At 36.8% G+C, this 17,711-nt stretch overlaps 4 protein-coding genes across 5 annotated transcripts; 3 read left to right on the forward strand and 1 right to left on the reverse strand.

Moving 5' to 3' along the window:
- Positions 1 to 4,270: 4,270 nt before the first annotated feature.
- LOC106409768 (protein KOKOPELLI-like) lies at positions 4,271 to 7,015 on the forward strand. Its single transcript, XM_013850336.3, has 3 exons — positions 4,271 to 4,537; positions 4,611 to 4,688; positions 4,928 to 7,015. Exons 1-3 carry the CDS (start codon positions 4,304 to 4,306, stop codon positions 6,140 to 6,142), a joined length of 1,527 nt encoding a protein of 508 aa, XP_013705790.2. The 5' UTR covers positions 4,271 to 4,303; the 3' UTR covers positions 6,143 to 7,015.
- Positions 7,016 to 7,259: 244 nt separating this feature from the next.
- On the forward strand, positions 7,260 to 9,869 carry BNAC09G06090D. 2 transcript variants are annotated; one of them, XM_013849764.3, is made up of 5 exons: positions 7,260 to 7,497; positions 8,334 to 9,058; positions 9,170 to 9,316; positions 9,395 to 9,469; positions 9,547 to 9,869. In XM_013849764.3, the coding sequence occupies exons 2-5, from the start codon at positions 8,513 to 8,515 to the stop codon at positions 9,661 to 9,663; spliced, it is 885 nt and encodes a 294-aa protein (XP_013705218.1). In that variant the 5' UTR covers positions 7,260 to 7,497; positions 8,334 to 8,512; the 3' UTR covers positions 9,664 to 9,869. The 2 variants fall into 2 exon arrangements, with proteins under 2 accessions (XP_013705218.1, XP_013705217.1); XM_013849763.3 differs by having other exon boundaries at positions 8,334 to 9,316.
- A 544-nt stretch (positions 9,870 to 10,413) lies between these two features.
- LOC106366263 (probable glucan 1,3-alpha-glucosidase) lies at positions 10,414 to 14,063 on the forward strand. Its single transcript, XM_013805848.3, has 5 exons — positions 10,414 to 12,516; positions 12,591 to 12,726; positions 12,818 to 13,028; positions 13,144 to 13,350; positions 13,509 to 14,063. Exons 1-5 carry the CDS (start codon positions 10,707 to 10,709, stop codon positions 13,875 to 13,877), a joined length of 2,733 nt encoding a protein of 910 aa, XP_013661302.2. The 5' UTR covers positions 10,414 to 10,706; the 3' UTR covers positions 13,878 to 14,063.
- Positions 14,064 to 14,066: 3 nt separating this feature from the next.
- Positions 14,067 to 17,697, reverse strand: LOC106410450 (ultraviolet-B receptor UVR8-like). Its single transcript, XM_013850943.3, has 11 exons — positions 17,439 to 17,697; positions 17,058 to 17,244; positions 16,754 to 16,900; positions 16,483 to 16,564; positions 15,988 to 16,143; positions 15,489 to 15,662; positions 15,232 to 15,303; positions 14,934 to 15,005; positions 14,663 to 14,781; positions 14,478 to 14,563; positions 14,067 to 14,391 (listed from the first exon to the last, which is right to left on the reverse strand). Exons 1-11 carry the CDS (start codon positions 17,536 to 17,538, stop codon positions 14,264 to 14,266), a joined length of 1,323 nt encoding a protein of 440 aa, XP_013706397.1. The 5' UTR covers positions 17,539 to 17,697; the 3' UTR covers positions 14,067 to 14,263.
- Between the last annotated feature and the right edge of the window lie 14 nt (positions 17,698 to 17,711).

Genomic DNA, 17,711 nt, shown 5'->3' on the forward strand with positions numbered 1-17,711 from the left:
ATTTTCTTCCCGTTTTCATTTCTTCAATTTCTCACGTTTGAAAAAATTACAAGTTTATAGATTTTCTGTTTATGGCTTAATGATCTTTGAGAATGTCTATAGGTAAGACATGATACGACATTGATTTGAAATATGGAGTAAGAGTAGAAGTCTTAGAGAGTCTTCACGACACCAACAAATATTGAAATATGGATACAAAGAAAAAAAAAATCGATTGGAGAAATTTTCATGGCCAATTCTGTTTATCTATTTTTAAATTTATTTTATTTATAAATTGAGCTTCATAATTCTTTCTATATTTTTTTGTTAGATTTTATTGTCACTGAAAAAAGGAATTAGTAATTAAAAATTATTATATTTTTATAGAAATATTGTATACTATAAACGATACACTTGAAATAATAATTATAAATAATATGACTATTAAATTATTTTTAATTTTAATATCTATTTAAATAAAATAAAAGTAAAATCAATTATTGTAACCAAGGCTAATTTTTTTTTTTGTCGACAACCAATGCTAATATAAACATCAATTAGGCCATATGTGCATTTATGTTTGCGAAACATGCAATCCCGAACCATGCTTCATTTCATTACCATAGTTATGTTATTTTTTACTTAATTAACGCAATGTAAAAATGATATTAAGAAATTGATGTAACTGTTAATAACATTTTTTTACAATCGATACATACTAAAATCATTTATAATAACTGATGTGAATAAATTTAAAATAAATAATGTTACAGTGTTGTTGTATTGAAATATATTTTAAACCTTAGAGAATTGTAACAATAACGTCTTTGTCATAGTGGTTGAGGCTTAGAGTAGTCACTGAGACATCCAGGGTTCGAAATCCCAAAACATCCCATTTTGACAAAATATTTTTCTTTTATAATTATTTATTTTTAATTGTAATAGACAGCTCAGCGACACGTAAGTTTCCGTTAATGACACGTCATTATTTATAAACGTTTGACTAAGGAAGAATTGGTCAATGCATGATTTAGCCTAATTTTATTAGTTCGTGTATGAAATTCAAAATAAATCTACGTTGATGTATGTTTTAGCACCAGTCATCAGTGTATGTACTGATCGGGACCGCGATCCTCTGTTGATGTATGAAATGGCCGATTTCCCCATTATCTGCTTATTTACCTAATTTTCTAAAAACATTCTTGCGAAATATGTCCATGTTAACTCCATTTTAGTTTGTATATTTATCATTTCCTCTCATTTTGAAGGTCATAGATTTTTTTTTTTTAATAACATCTCAAAGGTTTTCTAGGCAAGGACTAATCATTACGAGGCCCGTAAGATCTATGTTTTCTTACCACTTAAGACGTTCTAAATCGCCAAAGAGAATCGAACCCAAGGCGGTACTCACAGCCGTGAGTCTTTTACCACTAGGCCAAAACCTCTTGGTTAATAGATGAAAAGATGAGAGTAATAATATATATATAGTGCCCTTTTGCATTGCCATCGTCCATAATAGTGGAATATAATCTGAACAAGTGGAACCTTCTTAATCATGATTCTGTATATTCCTATACCAGAAGCTATTTTCCCATCATAATTCTACTTCTTAATAAAGGTTACTTATTTGATCAAGAAAATAAAATAAAGGTTACTTTAAATCACTGATTCATTCAGATCGTTCTTCATTATTATTATTATCTTTTCCAGGTTCATTCATTTCATCACAATGAAGTCCCACAATCGCAAAAGAGGTCACCCAAAATAAAGAAACAAGAGACCACCAATAAAAAGAAAAAAATTGGACGCTTTTGGTCTGGTAGTAAAATGCTCACGGCTATAAGTTATGTCATCTAGGTTCGAGTTCCAACCACCGTAAATTAAAATGGGATAAAAAAGGTGACCCCTCTAGATGTTTTCGGCGGCCTCTCTAGCTCAGTTCCGGTGGACATTCATTAGATCATGATTAACTCCAGTATCTTAACTGGATTCTTAGCTTCGGCTAATAGACGGTTATTAACTTTTCTTAGATTTTAATTAAGAAAAACTAAGAAATACCTATTAAATAAGAAATATAAGAGCCGTCTCTTAGCCGAAAAGTGTAAAAAAAAAGTGTCAAATCATGAGTTAAGAACCCCGGCTAAAAAATCGGGGTTAATCATGCCCTTAAACGCTAGTCGGATCTCTTTCGAAGGCATCCATATAACACGATCATAAAAAAAAAATCAAAGATCAATCAGACAATCAACATAGTGGGATTCTCTTTCCCTAAAAGCAGCATTTCTTCTTCTTCTTTTAAACCAGAGGGATAAAAAGATTGAATAATAACTTCTTTTTATGAAAATACTGAAACTATGCGTTTGAAACAGATAAAGAAAAGCTGTTAAGACTTGAGAGAACATAGAGCCAAAGACAATGTTCAAGTGGCTCTCCTCTTCACACAAGGCTCCCCAGAAGATACACCATGGTTCCAATTGGTAAACATCGATTAATCGCGGAATCGTGGTAAAAATAGTTAAGATACGGTAAAAATTAATTAAGCTGTAGAAAAAATTAAAATTTGCGAAATACGTACTAGATTAATTAAAAATACTTTATCATATAATTTAATAATATGAAAGTGTTGATTTTGTCAATAATCAACTAAAACTCACTTTTCCACTTAATGAATTTTTTTTTTCATATTTTTGCCCGTTATGTTTTTGTGTTTTTTTTTTTTTAATTTTGCAATATTTTTGTAATTGGTAAAATACTTGCGCAATCGCGTCTAAACTTCGTCATTCCGCAAGCCCATGTGTTTTTTTTTGTATATATAAATTGGTTATTGTGGTTTGGTAATGTCATAATGGTAGTTTGTTATATCTATATTATTAAAAGAGAAGTACCCATTAAAAAATATCCTAAGTTTTCTAACTTATTTACACTACCTATTTTAATGATTGTCTTTTCCAGTTAAATTAATGAGTTTTCTTTAATCAAATTTAAACTTAATGTCATTAAATGAACCTACCTATTTTAATGCTTGTCTTTTCCAGTTAAATTAATGAGTTTTCCTTAATCAAATTTAAACTTAATGTCATTAAATGAACCTAAAAATACATCATATTTAACGTAGCTTATTACGGATGAGTACAGCCTAATAATGAACTTGAATTTTATTTTTACGAAAACGTGAATCACTTGACTTATGTAATATTTAAAATATATTAACTACAATATAACAAATGCATATAACTTACCTATACTTTAGTTTGAAATGATCATGCTCAAGTTTTATATAGTCAACTTACATCATGCATCGATCGATGTACAATATTCAAACCACCTATAGCTTTCGTTTTCTTTATAGGATGTATCAACAAACCAATCATCTCATTGATTTTCTAAGCTTTATAAAAAACCAAATCAATAAATACAAACTCAAAATCCAATACTTCTATTAATCAAAACAAAATATCTTCAATGTCATATCTTTAATGTACCTATTAAATATATAAACTGTAACCATAATTACACTAATTATAAGAATATATTTGATTCCAACCAATTGATCTATTACTTCAGTAATTGATTTGCTTGCAGAAGATGAAACAATAAATTTAAAATTTATAAGAATATAAAGATATAGAGATTCCAACCAATTGTCTATATTTGCTTATGATTTTCGCATAATAAGCTTCAAATTGAACATTGAAAAAGATAGAGAGATTTTTTTTAATCTTTTACCGACACGGAACTTAAACAAAACGAAGAGTTAAAGGTAATTTTTTTTGTTACACTTCCCGGAAAAAAACGGTTACAACATGGGCTTTCATAATATGACATTTTAACATATTAATGTTATGGACATTTAATAATCATCTTGACGAAAAACAAAGACTATAAATAATTTATTATTAATAAAATTATAAAATTATTTACAATTTGATGACTAATTCATCGCCCTTTTTTATATGTTAAATTTTTCATAGAAGTTTAAAAATCATTTTATTTTATTTAAACATGTATAACTAATTTATAATCTTTTATGCAATACTAAGTCATAATATAATATTTCTTCATATTTTACATTAATAACCATTGTTTTAATATATCGCCTACAATTCTCTAATTACGTTTATTTGTTCAATTTTTTATATGATATCGAATATTCGTCATAAATGGATGGTTTAAGATGCCAAAAAATTATTTACTTGATGAATATAATACATCAAATATTACAAATACATCATTTAATTAAATAAATAACCAAAAACCAAAAATTCATACCCACTTAGAAAATTTTCGACCGGTTAAGAGAAAAACCGGGAAGAACCAAAAGTCGATGCAGAGTCGTTACTGCCGTACCAACGGTTTATTTATTTGCAAACGGTTATTTTTCCGTTACTCCAATCTGACGCATCTCTCTTCTTCTTCTTGGCTCTTTCTTTCTTGGTTCTTTCTTAATAAGTTTTTGATGGATCCTTTCAACTTTGAGACCGATCTTCACTCACTGAGAAGACTATACGGTCTTCTCCACTCAAATACAAACAATGAATCCATACCACAAGCCTTTCTGGTGAGTTTAACCTAAAGAACCCTATGTTTCTATCATCGATTGATCTGACATTAGTAACGCTGAAATTTTGCAGTTAGATGAGAACACTCAGTTTCTCCTAAAGCGTTTGCTTGATTCTGAGACAGAGGAGCTTTTGGCTAGACAAACCAAGGTTAGTTAGTATCTCATGTTCAAAGATCCATTTGAGATTTTGAAGGCTATAAACATTTAATTAAGGTTTTAATAGAAACAAATTTACACATTTTGAAACTTTTTCTACTTAAAATTATTTTACAATTTTTGGGGGGTCATATGCTAATGTTTCACTTGCCTATTCCCATGACCGCGCTCTTGGTTCTGTTACGCCCATGTTCATGTTGTTGTGTTTTTTTTCTTGTGATGTTGTTACAGATACTTGCACAAGTACAGTTAGGTTTGCCAACACCGAGTAAGAACTCAGTCTCGAGGGGTGTCATTAAATTACCTAGTAAGGTTGGTTTAACAGAGGAAGTCGTGGATTCAATAGAACGTATCGAAACACAGCTTTCTGCTTTTCGTTTTTGTTCTAGTCGTGATGATAGAACAAAGACGTGCAAGTCACGCAACATACAAGAACACTCATCTTCTGTAATACCATTTCAACGGTTAAGCGAGAAAGCATTGATGGCACGAAGACAAAGCTATCAAGCTTCTGTGTCTGGTTTGAGGAGTACAAGAACCTCGAATATAGCACCTCGTCTGAGAAGTGTGAATAATAATGCTGCAGCTTGTGATGATCGAGCCTTGAATCTTGAGCCACAAGGAAGCAGTTCTCCTGATGATCAAGTTGTTGTGGTCAGGTCACGTCCGCCATTACCGTCTCGTCCTAAGCCAAGAGAGAGTAATAGAACGTCACTGAAGATGGGGAGTATGAAACCAACTTTGTTGGATCAAGAAACCGAGACATGGGATGAAGAAAGTGGAGGCACACGGTCTGGAACAAGCTCACAAGTTTCTACGACAGATCAAGAATCAGAAGAAGCCTCTAGAGAAACAGGTTCAACCACTGGCTCAAGCTGGCAAACTCATGGTGAGAGGGTCACCGAGTCAGAAGACTCATCGTATCAATCATCAGAGAGTGATGATAACTCTCAAGACAGTGACTCTCCTCCACACAAAAGGAGAGACAGATCAAAGGAGACTCTCCTCCCTCACAAAAAGTCTAAAGGGAGGCTTAAAAGATTCAAGGAGAAGCTAGGTAAAGTGTTCCACCATCACCACTACCACCACCACCACCATGAGAGTAAAGAGAAAAGCCACAAGCCATCAGCATGGAAGCATTTAGTGAAGAAACATCTTCAGAAAGACAAAGAGAAGTTGGTTGAGACGAGGGTGAAGTCAGAATCCAAAGGTCTGGTGACTAAATATAAGAACAAAGGTGGGCAGTTTCATGCGTTAGTGGAAGGGTTGATGAGACATCGTAGAAGACGCTCGAAGATGAAAAAGCAGAGCCATGGCAGGAAGAAGATGAAGTGGTGGCAAACACGTAGACGTCAAGGCGGTGTCAAGTTTCCTAAGGGAAGGAGAGTTAAGTTAGGAAAGACAAATTATTTGTGTAATAAGGATCAAGAAAATGATGAAAATTAGTCTCAGAAGTAGATAATAGCGAAAAGAAAAGACCTATAAACCCAACCAAGCTGCATTGGTTTAAATACTCCTCCATCTCCATCTGTTTCATTATAAGTGTCGTTTTAGGTTTCGGCACACGGATTAAGAAAATAATTAATTTTGTACATTTCCTATAAAAAACACTATTACCTATACACCTAACCATATTTTAACCAATAGAAAAAAATAAATTTTGCATAAAATTAATAAATTTTGCATTGAAAATCGAAAACGACACTTATTTTGTAATGAAAAAATTCTCTAAAACGACACTTAATATAAAACGGAAGGAGTAAAAAGATTCAGGTTGGAACATCCATCACCTAGATTCGATTTGTCTTGACTACCTAACCGCAGCTTTTTGGATATTCATAGTTATTAAAATAACTTTTTTTTCTATTTTTACTTATAGTAAATTTTGTTTTTATTATAAAGTTTCATTATTTAGAGGAAAATTGAACAAATCGACTATGTTTATTATTATGCTTTTTCCATAAATAAGCTTCTTTTACGTCCATACCAAAATTAAGAAACATCTACAGAAAATTATAATTTCAATTCAGAGAATAAAAACGAGAAAAAATAACAGCCAATTTAAAAAGAGACATATCATCTTATTTTCTATTATCCAGATAGTACTTTCTTATATATTGAGATTTTTTTTTGTTTTAAATTGTGTACACTTTAATATACATAATAAATGTTTTTTAACTTGTGGATATCTCCAATTTATGGAAGAGTATACACTATGTCACATAGTGTATGTGTCTATGTCTTTCGGCTTTTGAGCAAAATAAAAAGTTCAATGTTTAACATTCCTTATAGTAATTTTTTTTTTATATATAATTCTGCTGGATTATACAAACTTTTAGTCAGCATTAATTAAACATCTTATGAAAGTAAAATTAATATTTTGACTATATATTCCAACTTCCAAAGTATTAAAAGAACTGTTACGAAATATGAAGTCAAGATTCTTCCCGCAAAATCTACTTCTATGACAATAAATTCGGAAATAATATTTCAGTCAAAATTTTAAATACCATTATCTTTTTCTTCGGTTTTTATGGACAGTTTTTTTTTTTTTAATCTCGAAAAACGTTGAATAGTGAAAAGAAAAGAAAATAAATAGAATAGGAAAAACACTCAGCTTTCTCAGCACCACCATGTGGGTTGGTGTAGTGGCAAAGAACTCTTTTCGAATCCAAGCTCAAAAAGGACCAGCATTTCCCAGAAAATTCTTGTTACCAAGAAACGAAAAGAGATTGAATTTTTCGAAAGGTTCTAACTTTATGCATGCCCATGAATCGATCTTAATCCCAGATTTGGCGGAGGTTTGCTCACTCCAAACCCTATAGATTTAGTCAAGTTTGTTGATTTAGACACATGCTTGATTTTTCATTTCGCAGATCGTGTAAATCGTGATTCTTTTTTTTTTTGTCTAGAGAGCTTAAAAATTGAATTAATGGCTGCTTAATCTGCCTCTGTTAATAAAAAAGTTAGTGTAATGACTGCTTATTAATTTAATTTGAGTTAAAAAAAATTAGTGTAATGGCTGCTTCATGTTGCTTCAGTTAACCAATTGTAGTAATGGCTGCTTAATCTACTTTTAGTTATAAAAAAAAATTAGTTCTGGCTGCTTAGTCTGCTGTAGTTAACCTATTGGAGTAATGACTAATGGCTGCTGTCATCTGCTTCTGTGTATATATATATATATTTTTTATATACTTACTATTAATGGTTTCTTTCGTTTGGATTTGCTGCAATTGATCATGCTCAGGTACAACCTGCTGAATAAACTTATTTAGTTTGAGACATCATTTTGTCAATGTCTTTTGGTAACTTTCTTTTTGTTTTGAGTTGATCTCAGCATGTTTTTGGCTCTTCTAATATCTGAAAGGCTGGGATGATATGTGATCTCAAATTGATTATAAATTATACATTCTCCTCACTCATGTATCACATTCCACTTTAAGACTGATACCTTAATTTAGCCGCATCATTAGTTTATGCATTTTTTTTCCTTCTGAATGTAAGCTTAGATCATAATGATTACTTTTTTTCTTTTACATTCTTGAATTCAATTTCTATCTTTGTTAAAGTGATGCTTTACCATAAGCTTGTTCCACTTAATGTTTGTGACTGACATCTTATACTGTTTTCACTGCAGGAGCTCATCCGTTTTCTCTGTTAAGAGTACAGTACTTGATACAGTGTGGTCCATTTGCCTTATTGGATCTTTGAGTTGTCTTGTCTAAATGAAGGCCTCTTTAAACGGCTACATCATCTAAGTGAACTTTTAGTGTGGTCTTGTGAAGAAACAGAACTTTTATTTTGGAGGGGGGCTTGATGGGTAAAGAGAATCAGTTGGAGACAGCAAACTGTGGAGTCAATGATCACGGTTCTCCACCCGTCAAGAACAACGAGGAGCTAGCAGCAGTTGAGGCGCGTTACAGTACAGAGAGTGACTCTGGTTTGCCAACTTGTCGTGTATGCCACTCTACAGAATCCGACAAACGGGGAGATGCTGCCTTGGGACTTTTGGAGATCACTCCTCCTCTTCCAGAAGCTCGTAAAAGCAATGCAGACGAAGCTGGTGATGCTGAGGCTGAGCAGAAGAGTTGTATCGTCAAGAGCAACATTGATATCGAAATGGGAATCCAGCAGCATCATCAAGATGCATTGGTTGAGCTTGGATGTTCTTGCAAAAACGAGCTTGCGTTGGTACACTACGCTTGTGCGCTCAAATGGTTCCTCAACCATGGATCTACAGTCTGTGAGATCTGCGGAAATGCGGCGGAAAATATAAAAACTGGTGATTTCAACAAAGTGGTCATTGCCTTGAGAGACTACACGGCGCTAAGAGAAAGAACAGATCCAAACTCTGTACTACCGGTGAGTACAGATGAAGTGGCTGCCATTAGAAGGCAACGACTTAGTGAGATATCTTCATGGTTTGGCCCTCATTCTCTTAACAACAACAATAGCTCTGTTGCTGCTTCTCAGGAACAACCTTTAGGTGTTGTGAGCTTTGACATGTTGCCTATGGAAAACCGTGCAACTAAATGGGCTGTGGAAGGTACAGGGATTCTACTAGCTACCGGTTTACTCACTGTTACTTTGGTCTGGCTCATTGCTCCTCGTGTTGATAAGGTAATGCCATGGACCAAACTGTGTATTTAAGCCTCTTTAATGGGTATTATTGGTTTAATGCTTCTTTAATTCACTCAGAAAACTGCTAGGAGTGGAATTCATATCCTTCTTGGTGGTCTATGTACTTTAATAATAGTCATCTTCTTCAGATTTGTAAGTAAAAATCATCTCTTTTTACAGATTTTCATGATTCTTGTTTTTTACTAATCCAAAAAAAAACTTGGAAACAGGTTGTGCTGACGAGAATTAGGTATGGTCCTGCACGCTACTGGGTAATCTTATTCATCTTCTGGTTTCTTGTGTTTGGTATTTGGGCTTCTCGTTCGAATGCTCACGATGCCACTTGAATCCATCTCTGTGCTCTCTCTCTCTCTTCTTTGTAATCTTAATGTACATTGCTTCTTCAAAGAAAAAATAAGCTTATGCTCATTAATTATGATGAATGTATATAGGTTTGCAATGGGCAATGTTGCTTGTTACATTTCCTCTGTTTCCACTTCATGTCAACACATCTTTCATCATCAAGCTATAATAACTAGAGAATTTTTTATCATGAAACTCCAGTACATAAACCTCATTCTATCTCCTCTATAACCACTAACCCACACCACCTTTTCTTATACGACCTTTCTCCTTTACGTCTGGAAACCCTTATTAGTCATTGAGCTCAACCACTGAGTTCTTCTCTGCCCTTACTGATGATTCCAATACCTGCCACACTTCTAGCCCTGCATATTTCTGTTTTCGGCTTGGTTCGGTTAATTTTTGTTAGGATCCGTTCGGTTACCTATGAAATTTAGTTTGTTTTTTTGTTTGGTTTGGATAATAAAGTGGGAATCATTTAATATTCGAAATAATTTTGGATCAAATTTGATTCTGATTATTTTGATCATTTCGATTAATTTGGATAAATTTTATGGATAATTTATATTTTGGAGAAAATATCAGGTAATTCAAGTTTTTGGATAAACTATTAGATAATTTGGAATATTTCAGATAAAAAAAATTCGGATAATTAAGTTTTTTGGATAATTTAGTTTATAAATAGTATTATTAGAATATTTTAAAATTCAGGTATTTACCTGTTTTGATTTTTTTTTTAGTTTTCGAAGTATAAAATCTGTGCAGATATTTATGAAATTCGGTTAAGTTGGGTTCTATTTTTCGGATTCGTGTATGCCTAGTAGTCTAGTACTATGGATCAGCTTTTGGGCTTTTCGTTCGAAGAAGACAAATCTACAAGATGGGTATCAGATCAGGTTTAGGCCTTAATTTTGATAAACGGGTCAACTTTCGGGTGGATATATCCGACCCGAAAAGTTCGTCTCCTTGAGTGTGTTTGATATATTTTGCACTTTCCACATCCTTCCACGAACAGAGGAACCAAAAAATGAGATCTCTTCTCTTCACACTATCACTCCTCTGCTTCGCCTCGCAAACATCACTCTCATGGAAGAAGGAGGAGTTCCGCAGCTGCGACCAAACTCCCTTCTGCAAACGCGCTCGATCCCGCTCCCCCGGCGCGTGCTCCCTAATCGCAACCGACGTCACCATCGCCGACGGAGATCTCGTCGCGAAGCTAACACCCAAAGATAACGACGATCAGATCAATCCGCTGGTCCTCTCTCTATCGGTTTACGGAGACGGGATCGTGCGGCTGAGAATCGACGAGGATCACTCGTTAAACCCGCCGAAGAAGAGATTCAGAGTTCCCGACGTGGTGGTCCCCGAGCTCGAGGAGAAGAAGATCCGCCTCGAGAAATTCGCCACGGAGAACGATCCTCCGTCTTCGGTGGTGTACGTCTCCGACGGCTACGAGGCGGTGGTGCGGCACGAGCCGTTCGAGGTGTACGTGCGCGAGAGATCAGGCGATCGCCGTCGCGTAGTGTCTTTAAACTCTCACGGATTGTTTGATTTCGAGCAGTTGGGGAAGAAAGGGGAAGGAGATGACTGGGAAGAGAAGTTTAGAACTCACACAGACTCGAGACCGTTCGGTTCTCAATCGATTAGCTTCGATGTATCGTTTTACGAATCTAGTTTCGTCTACGGGATCCCCGAGCACGCTACTAGCTTCGCGTTAAAGCCCACTAAGGGCCCAGGAGTTGAGGAGTCTGCTGAACCGTATAGGTTGTTTAATCTCGACGTGTTTGAGTACGAGCATGAGTCTCCCTTCGGGCTCTACGGATCGATCCCGTTCATGGTTTCACATGGGGGAACTGGTAAAAGTTCGGGTTTTTTCTGGCTGAATGCTGCTGAGATGCAGATTGATGTTTTAGCTGAGGGGTGGGATGCAGAGAGTGGTGGTGGAGAGAGTAGGATTGATACATTGTGGATGAGCGAGGCGGGGATTGTGGATACCTTCTTTTTCGCTGGCCCTGAGCCTAAGGATGTTGTGAGGCAGTATGCTAGTGTGACTGGTACTTCAGCTATGCCTCAGTTGTTTGCTACTGGCTATCACCAGTGTAGGTGGAACTATAAAGATGAGGAGGATGTGGCGCAGGTGGACTCGAAGTTCGACGAGCATGACATTCCTTATGATGTTCTGTGGCTTGACATTGAGCATACGGATGGGAAGAGGTACTTTACGTGGGACAGTGCGTTGTTTCCGAACCCTGAGGAGATGCAGAAGAAGTTGGATGCGAAGGGGAGGCGGATGGTGACGATTGTCGATCCTCATATCAAGAGGGACGACTCTTACTTCTTGCATAAGGAGGCTACGGAGATGGGGTACTATGTTAAGGACTCGTCTGGGAAGGACTTTGATGGTTGGTGCTGGCCTGGTTCATCGTCTTATATTGATATGTTGAGTCCGGAGATTAGGGAATGGTGGGGTGGGAGATTCTCGTATAAGAACTATGTTGGTTCAACTCCGTCGTTGTATATTTGGAATGACATGAATGAGCCTTCCGTGTTCAATGGTCCGGAGGTTACTATGCCGAGGGATGCGTTACATGTGGGTGGTGTTGAACACAGGGAAGTTCATAACGCTTATGGGTATTACTTTCACATGGCGACTTCCGATGGACTTGTGATGCGTGGAGAAGGAAAAGATAGGCCTTTTGTGTTGTCAAGAGCGATCTTTCCTGGTACTCAAAGGTACGGAGCGATTTGGACTGGAGATAACACAGCGGAATGGGAACACCTTAGAGTTTCTATTCCAATGTTATTGACACTTGGTCTTACTGGAATCACCTTCTCAGGTACAGTAACATTAACTGTAGGATTGTTTTTTTCTGCCTCAACTGTAATGGAAGCTTTATTTTTTCTTTTGCAGGAGCTGATATTGGTGGGTTCTTTGGGAATCCTGAACCAGAACTACTAGTTAGATGGTACCAAGTCGGTGCTTACTATCCATTTTTCAGGGGTCATGCTCATCACGACACCAAAAGACGAGAGCCTTGGTTGTTTGGGTAAAGATGTTATTTAGCACTTGTATTTTTTGTTCTTGTCAAGGCTTATTATTCGAATATAAACGCTCCAGGGTATTTTGTTTTGTTTCAGTGAACGGAATACAGAGCTCATGAGAGATGCTATACACACACGTTACACGCTGCTCCCATACTTCTACACGTTATTTAGAGAAGCAAACGTTACGGGTGTGCCTGTTCTACGTCCCTTATGGATGGAGTTCCCACAAGATGAAGCTACTTTTAGCAACGATGAAGCTTTCATGGTTGGTAATGGTCTGTTGGTGCAAGGAGTTTACACTAAGGTACTTAATTTCTACTTTCGTTATTTTGTCTCGTTAACACAATCAAATCATCTCCAGAGAGATGATCAAACAAACCGGTCACATAACTTCTTTCTCGTATATATGCAATAATTAGGGAACAACGCATGCTTCTGTTTATTTGCCTGGCAAAGAATCATGGTATGACCTGAGAAACGGAAAGACATACGTTGGAGGCAAGACTCACAAGATGGATGCTCCTGAAGAAAGCATTCCTGCGTTTCAGAGGGCGGGTACTATTATCCCGAGGAAAGACCGGTTCCGGCGAAGTTCATTTCAAATGGACAACGATCCTTATACTTTGGTACGTACAACTAGTCCATTGTCATCTGCTATAAGTTCAATGGACATCTCAGGAACTGAACTCTATTGATGAACTATGTGATCTAACATATAATCCGTAGACAGTGAAGCCTGTGATATTGGGTTGGTAACGGTCTGTAATCTTTTTGTTTTTATTAGGTGATAGCTTTGAACAGTTCTCAAGAAGCAGATGGTGAACTCTACATAGACGATGGCAAAAGTTTTGAATTTAAACGAGGCGCGTACATACACCGCCGCTTCGTCTTCTCCAATGGTGTTCTCACATCAAAGAACGTTGCTCCGCCAGAAGCTAGTCTCTCTTCCCAATGCTTGATCGACAGAATCATCCTCTTGGGACACTCCTCGGGTCCAAATTCTGCACTGGTTGAACCGTTGAATCAAAAGGCAGAGATTGAGATGGGACCACTGAGAATGGGTGGGCTTGTAGCTTCCTCAGGCACAAATGTCTTGACTATCCGCAAACCAGGTGTTCGAGTGGACCAAGACTGGACCATAAAGATTCTCTGATTGAACCATTCTCTCTCGTGGCCGATATCTTCTCTCACCTTTAAAAAAAATATTTTTGGAGTTTTAGACTCGAGTAGTTGTAAGAGCAAACAGTTGCATTGTTGTTCATCTTCAATAGAAAAAAGTTTAGATTTTTGATACTTTCATAATGCATGGTTTCATAGTTAATAAAATTTTCATAATGCATGCTTTGTTCTTTATTTCTTCTTTGATTACTTGGCGAAATAAAAACTCTAGAGTGGAAAGTTACAAGTTACAAAAAGCAAAAAGCAAATCCCAAACTTAACAGACGTACTAGTACAAACAAACCTTGAACCCCATAAGAGATGATAGATAAACGTTCGGAGACCAAACCAAACACAAAAAGACAAACGAATTGTCTGAACTCAGATTCGTACACGCTTAGCATCAGTTTGTGGTACACTGATATCACCACCATTGCCTTCCTTTGAACCATTTACAGTTTCATCAGGAACAACCGCATATCTCTCTGATGGTGACACCCAGCTTTTCCCTATAGCAAGGTGATGGAGAAACTGAGTTATTAGCTCACTTGTGCTGTTTAAGAAAACTCAAAAGTGTGTTTTTTTTTTTTTTTACCTGAAGATGGATCGAAGTTAGAAGATTCTATCTGTTGTCCACTTGCTCCATCGACGCTGAGTGCTTCTATAATCTTGGGAGAATTCCTATAAAGACAGAAAACCAAAACATCCACTTTCATGAAACAAAAATATATGCAACTGCAAACATAGATCTATGAGCGTCTAGATGATCATAACTTTTACCTGTCAATCGACTCTCCAATGCCGAGCTGTCCATTTGTACCTCTTCCCCAAGCAAACACATTGTTTCTTTCAGTCCCAGCTAAGGTATGTCTCCATCCACATGAGACTTGAACTACTTTCTGTGAGTTTCCACAAAGTTTTGTGTGCGTTAAAAAAGAAAACAGTAAACTGAGAGACGTGAGCTGATTAATATGATTATATAGCTGGCGAACAGTGTGACAAGCTGTCTGGTTAAATTTTCGTAGGGATCATTATAAGACAAGTAACATGCCTGGCCATCGGGAAACCGCACTTGCACAGGAGAACACTGATCTATATTATCTCCCACTCCTACTTGCCCAAACTGCATGCTAAAAAGACAGAAAATTAGAAGCTTGTCCTATTCAGGGTAAGTTAACTAAGTAAGCCAATATATGAATTGCACATCCTGTCGATTTTTGCTTAAAATAGTTTCCATGTGCATACATGAAGCAACCAAATGCAAATCTCAACTGCATGTGTGGATGATTGATTGTGTTATATACATCCTACGAAAGGACCAGGAAATAAAAAGGTAAGACATTCTTGACCTTATTCCAACCCCATCCATATAGTTTTCCATCAGAAGTCAATGCCATCGTATGTCTCCAACCTCCCGAAATCTGGAAAAAAGTTACCAAAACAAAGGTCCAGAAGATGCTGAGCTAGAAGAACATATCAGCAGAGACATATACAATGAGAACAGTCTTCTTCAGCAGGCAATAACTGTCAGGAAACTTTTACTATACTCATGCAGCTAAAATAGGAAAAAAAATCCAAATAATAGGGTGGACATTTCAAATGTCACCTGGGAGATAACACTGCTGCCCAGCGCTTCCAGTTTGTGAGGAATAAGGTGATCCTCCAAGTCACCATGTCCTAGCTGTCCATATTTGCTCCATCCATAAGTATATAATGCTCCAGAGTAAGAAACTGATATCGTGTGCCGCCATCCACAAGCAACCATCGACATCTTCTCAGCCTACAAGTGTAGTTCCCACAACCAGAAAAACGAGAATCACTAGAGCCGAAATAAATAAAAGAAGTGTCAAGCTAAAAGACATCAATGATCCCTGTAGGATACCCCCAAGGACTGATAATACACAAAATAATTTGTCTTCGATTATAGGATTTATGGTCCCTTCCCTGACACCGATCAAGTGAAACTAGCTAGCATATATTTGTGACTCCATCAATCTTTACAGCTATCTTCGGTTAATTTCATGAATACTGAAATTCAAAGACAAGTTTGAACAAGTAGCAGGTGTTTATAATAATAGTTCTAGAACAAGAGTCTGATAGCTTACACCAGCAGAAGTAACCCTTTCAGGAACCAAGCGGTCATTCCGGTCACCTAATCCCAAATTTCCATATCTTCCCCATCCCCATCCATAAAGATCACCATCTTCTGTAACCGCAGCAGTGTGTTCTGCACCAGCAGCAACCATTTTGATTCGTATTCCCTGCACCCATAACAATTTGAAAGTGTTGATGTAACACTGGGGATTAAGCTAGCAAATTACAAAAACTTACAGTCTTCGATCACCAAGTAAGCTTTTTTTTTTCCTTTTGATCAACTATATCCTACATAAGCTAACTTAAATTATATGTTGAATATTTTTCCACCAGATGTAGACCCTTAACTAGTAATACTCGTATCTTTAAGAAGAGCAAGTTGCGTGAATGGACCCAACATTGACCCAATTATGAAGCACATTGTCTTTTGGCGAGTTCGGGAAGCTACTACCATGACAAAAAGATATTAACATTATGCCACTATAATAATAGATAGGGACACGAACCTCAAAGGCTTGAATCTTCCGAGGAACTAGAGAGTCTTCAGTGTCCCCAAGACCAAGTTGACCATTCTGGTTGCGCCCCCAGCTTTATATACAGAAAATTCAAAGAGATACGTTGGAGAAAATGTACAGGATAACCCAAAACTACACTTGAAGCTATTGACATTATCAAATTCTGATAAAAAGCATTGACAAGTGACATCACTGAGCAGCGTTATAAACTGTGATTGTTGATTGCACATAGAGAGAAGAAGAATAGCTAAGATTAAAATACCTCTGCACCTCTCCTTCCATAGTCACAGCCAAACAATGACTATCCCCACAAGCAATCTGCTTTATCCGAACACCGTGCAATGCTTTGATTGGCAACGGAGTAAACAAGTCGCTCGAGTTCCCATGTCCTAATCTCCCAAAATCACCCCTGCAAAAACACATGGAGGGAGAGAGATCAGATCCATGCTTAAAGTCTGTGCCAATGAGTGTTCTCAAAAACAAAATCCAGAGAGGAAACTTGTGGTCATCATCTCCTTTAGAGTACTTCAAATTTCTAAGGCGAAGGTGTTTGATGAGAAGCATACCATCCCCAGCTGTAGACCTCCATGCGTGATTGTGAATAAGCAACTGTGTGGTCAGCACCACAGGTAACGGAAACGATTTGGTGGTCATCCAAGGCGCTTAGCTGCGTAGGAGAAGGCCGATCCTCTGCATCTCCATGACCTAATTGTCCATCCTCTCCTCTGCCCCATGAGCAAACAACATCCCCAGCTACCAAATATATCAAAATCAAAATCAAACATCGAACTATCGAATCCTTGCTTCCTCGTAAGCCATTAAACGGAGACGAAATAAACTACAGAGACGGTAAACTAACGCCGGCGATTCTATAGTTCCGGTGATCTTCTATCTCCGTAACCGATAACAACAGAGTGAAAGAAGACTAGAAAGAGTGAGAGACGTACTGAGTATAGCGACGGAATGACTAGCACCGGCTGAAATGAGGAGGACCTTACGAGGCGGAGCTGTAACTGCTTCATCGGCCACCATCTCTTCCTCCGCCATCGATCACAGTCTCTCTCTCTCTCTCTTCTGAACAGAAGATATTTATTTAGGTCTAGAAAAATCTAATTTCAAATTTTGCTTTATTGAAAAAAAAAATGAAACTTCTATTTTGTGATAAATTAGGAAATTTTGGAGCTTCTCTTCCACTATCCGTAAGAGAGAAAGAGGGTGGT

This window comes from Brassica napus, chromosome C9, assembly GCF_020379485.1.
Source record: "Brassica napus cultivar Da-Ae chromosome C9, Da-Ae, whole genome shotgun sequence".
NCBI lineage: Eukaryota > Viridiplantae > Streptophyta > Magnoliopsida > Brassicales > Brassicaceae > Brassica > Brassica napus.